This window comes from Aulostomus chinensis, chromosome 10, assembly GCF_037954235.1.
Source record: "Aulostomus chinensis isolate RoL2024-O1b breed Wild chromosome 10, RoL_Achi_v1.0, whole genome shotgun sequence".
Classification (NCBI taxonomy): domain Eukaryota; kingdom Metazoa; phylum Chordata; class Actinopteri; order Syngnathiformes; family Aulostomidae; genus Aulostomus; species Aulostomus chinensis.
The window spans coordinates 13,097,975-13,110,346 of record NC_141329.1 but is presented as its reverse complement, the minus strand read 5'-3'; the positions used below and the strand labels follow the sequence as shown (position 1 = coordinate 13,110,346).

General features: G+C 39.6%; 1 protein-coding gene across 5 annotated transcripts in view; it reads left to right on the top strand.

The window, feature by feature from the left end:
* fat3a (FAT atypical cadherin 3a) overlaps window positions 1–12,372 on the top strand; it is a 214,422-nt gene that overhangs the window by 113,792 nt on the left and 88,258 nt on the right. For all 5 annotated transcript variants that reach the window (XM_086216110.1, XM_086216108.1, XM_086216109.1 and 2 more), the window contains exon 3: window positions 6,678–7,001. In XM_086216110.1, the coding sequence (XP_086072236.1) occupies window positions 6,678–7,001 (324 nt within the window). The remainder of the gene's footprint in view (window positions 1–6,677; window positions 7,002–12,372) is intronic.

The window sequence follows — 12,372 nt, the reverse complement described above, 5'->3', positions numbered from 1 at the left end:
TGAGATAATACAATGCGTATCTCGGGAACTTTTCTAAAGTATGGGAATTGCGCATGAATTCAATTTTATCTGGAGCTGTGGGGTTAGGCTAAGACACAACATTACCCATATTAGAAGCAAATATCAAACTTCATTTACTTTGTATGATAGCCAGTCTACTCCAAGCATATATTTAAAGCATGTTCTAGTGTTTAGTGTCATGTTTTATGTTTGGTTTCTTTCTACTTACAGATTTTAATATTTTTTGTTTTTTTAGTCAGATATATTGAAAGTGATATGAAATCTCCAGTGACTGCTGGGTTTTAATAATTACCCTCATACACACCCTCATATACAGGCTGATGTAACAGCAGTACTGGGAGAATGCCAAAAACACAGCAGCTCCCCAGACCCAGTTGCTCAGTGCTCTCCACTGTGTATCCTGTATCGCACTCTTGTGACATTTATAGTTAATTCCACACTCTTAATTGGAAACCAGGCTTGTACGCAGTCGCTTAGGCTATTAAAAGCAATGTTCTAACTTGGTGCATGGCTATTAAGTGTAGTGCAGCCACAGGGCCAGATGGAGGCAGAGATGAATGAACAGTGGGACAGAGAGAACACAGTACAGGGCAACTCTGAATTAATTATAACTAACCTTGAACATCCACTCATCCCACTAGACCAAAACAATGATGTAGTGTGTGTGTGGTCTTGATAACATCCCACAGTTTACCTCAGTGGTGCAACAGAACACACGGGGATATCTTAGTCTATCCTCCCCAGAAAAAATGAGCAGGTAGGATGTAAATTCAAGTGGTAAAAACGACCTGTATTCATGTGTAATTGACTGCGGCCATCAAGTGGCTGTGGTCATAATGATCACAGGTAAGTAGGAAGTCTCATGGAGTCCGCGATGATGAAGTGGAATCCATATAAGGAATTGGACAGACCAGTAGATACATCTTGCTGCTGAATGGAGATTGATGTTGCAGGCTCGTGAGTGGAGAACGTTCTTCTGGCATTTAGTGCTGCATTTCACTGCTGTTTGGATACTGCGATGCTTCGTGGCTGTCCAGGAGGAATGAATACTGATTGGATGCATTTGCAGTTGTTGACAGCGTTGCTCTGCGGTTTCTGTGAAAGCAGTGCTCATTTGAACCCAATCTTTTCCTAAAGCTGACCAGATCATGCTAAAAATGTTTGTTATTCCTGTTATTTTTAGAACATTCATACAGCTTCCTCTTTATCTTTCAACATAAATCCAATTTCTATAAGGTGATCGGTGCTATCTGCTTTTACTGTGGCTTATCAACTGTGAGACCCAGCAGGTGGTGGCCTGTAGGGAGAAACTGACGTGTACTCTCTCAGTGGTGGAGAGCAACATCAGTACAGTGAAAGGCCAGTGGCTTGGGAGACTCAGCAGGGGGTGCAGCTTTTATATACACCTAAAGAAAGTGGGCAAAATAACCATAGCCTGCTTTGTTCTGCAGAATGTACCACCAGCATAGCGTGGAAACATGATGGTGACTCTACTCATTTTTATATTAGTATTTTCTGTAACATTGGAAAATAACCTGTTTTCCCGGCAGGAAAATTGAAATGGCTCCAAAAAACGATTTATTTACTGTTTTGCTGCCCCCAGGTGTTGGAAATCTTCGATATTTGTTTGTTTGTTTGTTTGTTTTATGGGCCTAGATGTCAGATTCATTTGATTTTCTCTGGAAAAAGACAGACATTTTACTATAAGTGGTATAGAATGTTTATATTCACCATGTAATACTATACATTTATTTATTTTGATTTGGATACTCAAAGGAGTTTCATGATTAATCACTCTTAATCAAACACAAGAACTCATGTGAAAGCCCAGAAGGATTCCTCATAAACTGAAGTGTTTTTTTAAGAGAGTAATAAGCCACTATTACTGTCTAATTTGACTAATAAAGAGCACTCTCTCTCTCTCTCTCTCTCTCTCTCACAAACACACAAACACACAGACACACAAACACACAGAGTTCAGTCTTATGCCAATCAAGGCTGTCTAAGTACAGTAACACACATAATGCACAGGAGAGCTGACAAACATACACACTGAGGCCAAAGGTCACAAGTGTTTTGAATTAAGTTTCCACCAGTGAAGCATCATGGGATTAGATCATACGTTGAACATATTGCCATTAGCCTTGACAGCCTGCCACCCCCTGTGTCCCAGAGTCAGAGGGGCCTGTCAGAAAGCTTGTGGTCAGACTGGGTGTTTACTCAACACGTCTGTGTTCAGATGAAAGGAATGGAGAGGTTTATTAAAGCATGGGGTGGCCTGCTCGGAGCTTCTTAGTTGAGATGTGAGAGTTGCGCTGAGTGATAGCAGACATTGCGGCTAAGTGCATGTGCTGTAAAAATCAACTGTCACGTCAAGAGTCTTGAAAAGGGATGAGAGGACTTGAAAGTCTGACCACATACTATGCACAATAAAATTTGGCACGTGAAGTTGAAGGGCCTTTTTTCATTGCTAGTTTCTAACTGACACAGTTGCCACCCAGTGCTCATGTTGTTTTACTAGCCAATACCATCACAGTGTGACATCACACCTCTGTCTATAGCTCAAAAAAGACATATAGTCAGTTGCAAAGCTGGTGTGTGTTTTGTTTGAGAAGGTGCAAATGTGACATTGACTAATAAAACCCAGGTCTTCAGCTTACATTGCAGTATTTATTTTGGAGTCAAAGAAGTAAGTACAGTGAGGAAAAACATGTTTAAGACAACTATTTGAAAGTGTTCGAAAGGCAAAATCCACTTTTTGGGTTAGGTATCACTTGAAAGATATGATGAGACAACACTGAGACCCTAAACTCCCCTAAGATTCATTTAGAGTCCAATGACAGCCCATTTCCACATTATTATACATCATTTAACTAATCTGAATGTGTTGTACACCCCCAAAAGCTCTTGCACCGGGGTTTTTTTTGAGAGGGTCCTACATGATTTAAGGATGAGTCGGGTATTTTTATTTTTTTAACATTGGCCCTACTGCTGCATATCCATGTCATTTGAGTGAATGGGTCAAAATGATTGGAATTAAGTCAGTTTTGACTTCTATGGCTTGCAGTTGTGAAATTGTAAAATGGGGCTCTTGCTCAAGTATGTCCACATAAAATATTTGACATCATTTTGAGAAGGACTTTGCTGAGTTTGACCTTTTTTATGCACCCTCACCCCCAACAGCTGTAGATCAGAGGCATAATGGATGTTCGGTTGTCGATCCACCCGTCACATTCTTTTGTGTAATATCTCCAGAATGCATTAAGGGTATTTCTCCAAATTTGTCACAACTGTACAATGTAACTTAAGGATCACCTGAAAAAACTTTTGGTCATCAAAGGTCAAAGTCACCCTGATAGGCAAACATCACAATGAAAATGGCGACAATAGTTTCTGTTGGTGTGAGAGTCGCAGCATACAGGCAGTGTTTTCATACAGCCGAAGCACAACCAGCCACAACTAATGATGTCAGTAAAAATAAATAAAAAAACTGGTGTGCTGGGAATGAAATATCCATAAATAAATACATTTTTAAAAATCAAGAGCTACTTATTACTGGTGTGCTACCGTGGTCTGGTGTAGCTGGACCAAGGGACTTGGGACTAAATTAGATTAAGAAGAAAATAGGAAAAAGGAGACAAAAACGAAGACAAGTTTCTCCCCACTCGTGTTTGTTAGGGCATATGTTCGATTGATGCGAGGCACTTTTAACAGTCTGAGCCTGTCAAAAACATGCAATTCTTATTCCGTCAAACACAAAAGCCCATTTAGCCATTTGGTGGCTGTAATGACATTCTGTCTCAGTTTTCAACCTATTTGTCAATGTTCCTCCCATTAATCATTTAGCCCAGAGAGAAAGGAAAATAGGGCTCAGGTTGATAAAAAAAAAAAAAAAAAAAACAGAATGGAATCATCTGTTGATTTCATGATTGGTTGGTTGCCACACCACATGGAATTACATTGCACAGTGTTTGTGATCAAATGGTCTAAACTTACTGGTGACATGTGAATGTGTTCTGAATTGAGCAAACTCTGGTGCAGATGATACAAATGTGTTTGCTGATGAGCTTGGTTGTGTTACTTGGTGATGTAATCACCAGAATTATTGTTGCACCACAACACTGAAGTTGCTGCATCTCCCTTGCAGGCTGATGAATCAATGTGTGTGATTGAGCCTGACTGTGGGGTCGTCTCAACATGTAATGCCTCTGTAGCCATTCCCAGAACCGGTGCAATCATGAGTGAGTTGCATGATGAGTGTAAGGCTGAGTACACATCCTGGAGGACCCAGCCACTGATCAGAAGCAATATTGTGAAAATGAGCGATTGTGACAGACTGAGGTCTGCAAGAGAGAAACGCCAGAATCCACAAAGAGAGGGTGGGGCTCAGGCAGAGGAGAGTTTGGAGAGATGACTGGTTAGAGTGCTGAGCTTTAAGTGCATGGTGAACAGCATTCTGATGTAATTTTTGTTCAAAGTAGGGGAGTGTTACACTATAAGTAGAGCAGTGGAATGGTTGGAATGTCAGTGTAACTATGCATCAGACTGAGCAGAGCAGGGGCAACCATCTTGCAGTCATTCTGATGTGTCACTGAGTTTGTCTTTATGATGGCGGTCTTAAAGCAGGTTGAATGATGAACTGTAAGAGAGAGGCGGGCTTTTCCCTCAAAGTCAGGGATGCATCTGTGATTCATGGTGATGTAGATTGTCAGACAAGCGTTCACTGACATTGGTTACTTTAGGGTGTCCTGAACATTTCCCCTCCCAATGATCATATCCAAAACAACATTTATTTGTATTATTATATATTGGTGTAAATAATTCTGAATGTCGAGATTAAACCAGAAAAAAAGGATTTTTAACTCTCCATTAATGCAATTTGTAGTTTTTGAGATGCTCAAAGCCAAGGAGGATGGACAGCAATCTAGCATGAGAAATCTGGACGTTAGCCTGCAGGCAACAGTTGAAGAGTGACACTGGCACAGAGTGACACAACGGGTTTTCACCACATTTAACAGTTTGAGGTTACATCATCAGCTTACAATTAAGTGATGAATTGAAAGACAGAAACCTGAGGTTTTAATTGCAAAAGGTTTTAAGTATGATCTATTATGATTATGATTTCCAATTGATTTGATGATGCAAACACTGGTCACTTGGCTACTGCCAGTATTTGCCTTAAACCCAATTATTTTTATGCATATTGTCAATTTGTGCATTAAAAGACTGAGAAGAAACACTGAATATTCAAATGGGTTTCTAAATATCACATGTTTTTACTCTTTGGAGAGGTGGAAAAGTTGGTGTGTTGTTAAGATAAATGTTGATAAACTTAATGGAACAAATTCAGCAAATAAATAAATGATGATGTACATCATGCAATGGTCAGGTCTTGTGCTCATCTTGTGTCATCTCAGTGATCCCCTCTTCTTCAGCGGTTGATGGAAGAATTAGTAGTTTTTGTTAGTTGTTGAACAAACACCACTGACAAATATTTGCACAGCAGTAGTGGATGGAAACGCATGTACATTTGCATTGTCTTTTGCAGCATTTGCAGAATTTGGTTAAAATTTACAATATATCTGGATTGTAACCTCAATGAAATTCATTGAGTCACGTCATGGGTTTTCTATTCTGCCCTTTTTCCAGTTATTAAAAATGAAGTAAATAGGATTTTCCTATATTGAGAATATGCTATGAATGAACACAATGTCAATGTATGACTGATAAAGAGCTAATATGGGCTGTTATGGTTACATACGAATCCATCGTGACAGAAATGATCATCATAGCATTTCACCAATCACTGTACAACTTCAATTGTAGCACCCTGCATCTTGCAAGCATGCTCTCATTCACTGATCATGCTGTGACTGTATGACACCTGTGAACAGAAAGCAGAGTAATAAAGATAGAGGTTAAATTTGGCAGCTCTTGAACATGACAAAGACCATTGTGTTAATAAAGAAAACTGTGCATAGACAGTGTACAATATGACATGCTACTGCATTGTGGTGGCAACATGCTGGCTATTTCTCTCACTCTCTTTCTCACTACTTCACTCCTTCTTGTGTTGAGGATATCTGGCGAAGTAAAGGACACAGTGGATTCTTCTTTTTCTGTTCCAGAAGTAATTGGCTGTGCAACTGAAGAAAAAAAATCTTGACATTTTTTTAAATTTACCATTATTTTCCTCCCCACAAAACCCCAATATCTTACAAAGTATCTTGATTAACTTAACAGAAGATGCAGTTTTCTAACAAGTATCATTTAAGGGAGACAGAGAGAGAAAAACGGATATTCTTTCTACTGTATGTATGAAGGAAAAACTCAAAGAATTAGGTACAGAAATAAATGCATCTTTTAAAAACGAGTTCCTGTATTTCACTCAAAATGTTTAATGACAAAACATACAAATATACTTGTGATTGCTGATACTTTGCTCAAGGCTCCTCTTCTTTTTTCTCAAAAAATGTTGTAAATATACGATTTATAAGCTTTTCCAAAACATTTGGAAAACCTTATAAATCTCATATTTTGGCCAAAATCAGTTGTAAAATATTGGCATATTAGGTAGCAGCTAAAACTTGTGAGTCTCTTAAGTTAAACAGAAATATATTCACTGGATGTATTTGCTTTGTGTCTTCCTCCATCAGGGGTGATCTACACCACTGACATGTTGGACCGGGAGACCAAGGACTCTTATTGGCTAACAGTGTATGCCAGTGACCATGGTGTAGTGCCTCAGTTCGCTACCATTGAGGTGTTCGTACAAGTGGAGGATGTTAATGACAATGCTCCGCTGACCTCAGAGCCACTGTACCGGCCCTCAATACCAGAGAACTCTCCACGGGATGTGTCTGTGATTCAGATCCAAGCCCAGGACCCAGATGCAACACCACCCGTTACTTCTGACAGGCTCAACTACCGAATCATCAGCGGGAACCCACAAAACTTCTTCACCATCAACCCCAGAACTGGTCAGTAATGGATGTGTCTGTGAAAGTTAGTTATGTTGTGAGGAACTCCACAAAAGAGATGATTAGCATCTCTCCAATTTTATGTTTGATGATGATGGTAGATTGTATTCTATACTACTTGAGTGTTAACACAGTTGAGCAGTCATTTAAACTTGATTTTCATTAATCAGGAAACGGTCCCTTCACTAAAATTAGCCATGGGGATGCTTTGGATGTGCAAGGAATCTCTTGCGTGTATTTTTATTTAGATACCTTATGCAGCAAGTTTGAGAAGGGAAGTGTTTCTCTTGAAGAAACAGCTTGTTTTTATGGTCTAAAAAAATTCCGTAGCTCCTTAAGAGTTTCTCCTGTCCTGTCAAATTTATAACTACTGTTTTAAATTTGCTGCTGGAATTCCCCAGCCTCTTTGCCCCATTCAGGGTTAATATCTGCATTTCAATATTTACAGCCACTGAAAGTAGCCTCTGTAGTGTTTAGAGTTAATAATTAAAGAAACAACAATGTCAATATGAAACACAATCAAAAATCACCTTGAACGCTCCTGACAAACAGATGTTTAATCACTGATGCTGTGTCTCATACATAAATGCCCACAGCTTCTCTTTGAATGGGGAGGTGCTGTAACAGGCACTGCACTGCAGTGTCCCTGTATGTGTAACAAGCAAGTGGTTGTGTTTTGCAACTGCCTATGTCAATTATTCTTACTGTATGAAAAATGTACCATTCAAATACTGGGACAAAAACTTCATCATGGACTTGGACCTGGTTTTGTTGGTCAAAGGTGGAAACATTGCCTCTTAATAGACGTGCCAAAAATACACCTTATCAAACCTCTCTTTGAGATCAAGCTCAAAACAGCCATGGGCCCACAGATGTGTGCAAATGAACCATCATGGCCATTGGTGAGAAAATACATCATAAAATAGATTAGACACAAAATTAAAACTGTCAGTGTGATACTTGAGCTGCTTGCTGCACCAAGATTGTTTTCTTGGCTAGCATAGTTAAGGTAACACAAAATGATAACAACACAGCTGGCCAATTATTGCTAACACTGGTTAGAGGTTCAATATGCTATCCATGTATTCACGGCGACATAGAAATCTGTGCTTCAACAAAATAGCGCATTGAAAGTAAAGATTGCTTCCACGTTGAATAAGACAAACAACAGAAAACTAAAAAGTATATCTTAGTGCATGCACAGTTGCTTCACACGCTCTACCTCACCTCAAGGTAGGATGCAGATCATTGTGATGCAGAGGCAAAGAGGAGTCATATGCATGTGTTGCTTCTGGCCATGTCAGGTTTAGCTGTTATCTCATTGGTAAGAAAACAGTGGCACAGCCAGCACAAAGCAGCTTCACCGCTCAGCGGTGTCTGTCTGTGATTCATATGACATGTTTACGACTCTGAGGTGTCTCTGCTTCAATGCACAGCATTTGTGTTCCAACATATCATAAATACAAGTGAGTCATTTGCTTAATGTGTTCTTGCAAGTCCATCTGGATTGTATACATCAACAGGATTAGTTGCAGCAAGTAATAAACAATAACCTTTTATAATTTGTTAGAAATCCAAAGGGAGACTGTTTGCACCAACATGCACAAAATTTTAAAATAAAACTGGAATAATTTAACGGTCCTAACAGATTATGAAAAGACTGAAAGTATACACTGACCAACTAGATTCAGTAGATTATTTAATGGCTGGAAAATCTGGGAATCACACATACAACAAGTGCACCGGATCTAGGATTCTAGGCCACACTACATGTCGATCCAACTTCCAAACAAAGCGAACACACCAAACGCTCATGAAAACACTCATGGGAAGAAGAGTTTGCAGAGCACAAAAAACACAAACACGGAAGCAGGAGAATAGTGTTTGTTAACGTGTGCCACGTTCTGCACCAAAAAACATGTGAAAGAAAGAATTTGTTTGGATGAATATGGAGAGTATGGACTATAGACTGCAGAGGGAAGTGGAGGTTATTGAATCAAATGTCTAATGTTACAAACAGCAGGTGAGGCTACGCTATAGAGGATCATGCTAGGCACAAGAAGGAAATGGTGGTAGAGATGATGACAAAAGCAAATGGCATATAATTTGCCACCTTCTAGGTTCTGCATTCACAGTTATTCTGTTTTCACTGGCTGTTGACGATATGCACTCACACTTGGGAGGTGTCTGCACCCCTCCCCCCAATACACTTAGATTTATGTGCCCAATTCCCACACTGACTGGCCTAAACCAGCATGTAAAACCCAGTATAAATGAAATCTATCTCCAGCTTAGGTTGGCCTGTTCTAAAAAAGAAACACTGACACTTTATAGCCATTGTCAAAACTGAGGCATGGATAAAATAGATTGTCCAGCAAAACACTTGAGGAGAAAAAGTTTTCAAGACTGAGATGAACTTCAGCTGACCTGAATTCAAACATAATGAAGTACATAACATTATGAATTATTCCATTTTATTCTTCCACGACAGTGTTCATAATTTCCTTTTGGTCCACCGACAATTTTCTTGGTTTTCACTTTATTTCTGCCACAACATGTGATGCTGCTAACAGATCCATGTCTTACAAAGCGAAATTACAGCTACAGACTTCATCAAAAGACCAAACATCAGGGTCCTGTACCAGACAAACACACACACACACACAGACACACACACACACACACACACACACACACACACACACACACACACACACACACACACACACACTTCAGATACTTGATACTTTTTTTTGAAGACCATAATGATGTTTGCTTTCATCAAACTGAGCTGAGTGGAAACTTCTGCATTTGCCTCTTTATCCCTTCATTAAGGTTTTTCCTCTACTTCATGTGGACTTAAAAATTGGCTGGAGACAACAGCACAAATTGGTATGAGCAGTAAAGTGAGGCTATTATTTGAATGTGGCTGGATAATGTGACATATCTCCTCTCTACTTGCCATGACATCATCAACAATTGCAGCATTCCGGGGCTCTTGAGGCTTCCTCATTACCGATATTCACTTGGGTGATGATAACACTGCATACGGCTAATTGGAAGTACGTGGCACAGTGCTAGAGTGCAGAGTGAAGATGTGAAAATGAATAATAGCATGTGTGTCTGTGTGTTGGATGAAGTACAAGGAGTGTGGAGAAGGAACACGCCAGTTGCAATGTCGTCTGAGAGTGCGAACACACTCGCACACTCTCTTTCTTTCTCTCTTGGTTCTGCATCACAGTGTATTCTGCAGATAGGGTGTGTGACCTTGCGAGGAGAAGATATTTTTGGCTGCTGCTAAATTTATCTTTTCTTTCTACAAGATCCCTTCTCCTGGATTTTGATAAAATTCCATCCATTTGTTCCAAACAGCGACTCATCTCTCACTCTTTTTTCCTGCTGTTATTAAAGAGATTCCTCCATGTTGTTTTTTTTTTTCTTTTTGTCATCTTTTATCTTCTTGTGTTCTCTTTTGCTGTCATCCTCTCATACACTATGTATTCCCCTCATGTATCTGTCTCTCTGTCTCTCTGTGGCGGATGTTAAATATTTGATTGCATCGTCATGAGACATTGATGAGGGACTCGGGTTTATCCATAAGCCTGTAGCACTCTTCCTCTCTGATTTGCACTTTACTGTTCTGTTTATCTCTTCTGTCCATCTGCTTGATTCTCTCTCTCTCTCTCCCCCCCTCTCTCTCTCTCTCTGTCCCTTTATTCCTTTATTACATCTCTTTCTAGCCAAATTGCTTTTTCTGTGCACCATCGAGACGCATACTTCATGAAGCACAGTACATTTGTATTATGGCATTTTGTCACACATACACGCACTGCAGAAAGTCTTGCAATCTTTCAGCTACTTTATATCCCAGTTATCCTCCAACACGCCCTTTCCCCTCAGTAGCACAATCATCTTACACTACACAGGATTTCTTTATTTAATGGGATAAGAAGCCCTGGAATTTCAGTAGGGTTTCTACTGGAATTTCCCAGAAATGTTGTTCCTCAAAAGACAATTAGAGGAAACTCATTTCCTCTTCGAGAGAACATTGTAATCTAGAAACACTGTAGTGGATCATTTTGTATCAATTTCATGAAAAATTCTGCCCGCTACTTAACATCCATCGTCATCTTCCGCTTATTCCTACACATTAAGGGTCACGGGGGGGGCTGGAGCCTATCCCAGTATCTACAGGCAAGAGGCGGGGTTCACCCTGGACAGGTCACCAGTCCATCACAGGGCCAACTCATAGAGACAGACAACCATTCACACTCACAGTCACACCTACGGTCAATTTAGAGTATCAATCAGCCTCGTCCTCTCTTGATGTCTTTGGACTGTGGGAGGAAGCTGGAGTACCAGAGAGAACTACACAGGAACAGGGAGAACATGGAGACTCACACAGAAAGATCCCGTGCTGGAGCCGGGACTCAAACCTGGAACCTTCTTGCTGTGAGGCCACAGTGCTAACCACTGCACCACCGTGCAGCCCCGCTACTTAACATTAAAACAAATTCTTTATTAGTATTATAATTAAAACCTTACTTATTTGTCCATATTTAACTTTGTATGTTTACATGATGTAAACAAAACTGAATTATTGCATTGGTCCAATTAAAACTGGATTTTAAAAATATATGTGAATCTGTTTGTGAGTGAAATTATACTTAAAATGATCAAACTGGCATACCTACATCATGTGTTTACACTGGGATAGTATATAGTATAGTATATATCATAGTCGTCATAGTTTGAATTGAAATTAAGTTTGCCTATCAACTGACACGCTGCTTATCATGGGTTAATATGTTTTGGTATGCAGTGAAAAATGGTGAACCAGACAAATTTACGATTGCCACAGCTGAAAGGGGGCGTCAAACCGTCGACCTTTAAATAGGTGAATACGCTTCAATAAATAAACTGATTCTTCCCCGTTTATGTATACAAGGATGACAATAGTCCACCAAAAGGATGACTGCAGTTATGCATGTAAGTCTACTCAATGATCTTCAGTCCATAGCATAAGTGCTTTTTGGGCAATCAGTTGAAATTAGTCAGCATCTGATTGTATCCTTTTAAAGATGGCAGGCTTCACATTTAAAAGCACATCATCCGCATCAGTTTTTTCATAGTAAATAGTAATTGCTTGATAAATATGATGGAGGAAAAGTGCAATTTTTACCACAAATGCAACTCAAGTAAAGTGCATTTACCTCCAAACTGTACTTATACACGGTACTTGAGCAAATACACCTAATCTCCACTCCTCTTGGAAAACTTTATTGTCACCAGTTGTCGTCAACTTCTTGAAATAGTAATCAGTGCTGGAAAACAATGTGCTATGAAGTTCAAAGACAGTAAGTGTCAGGAT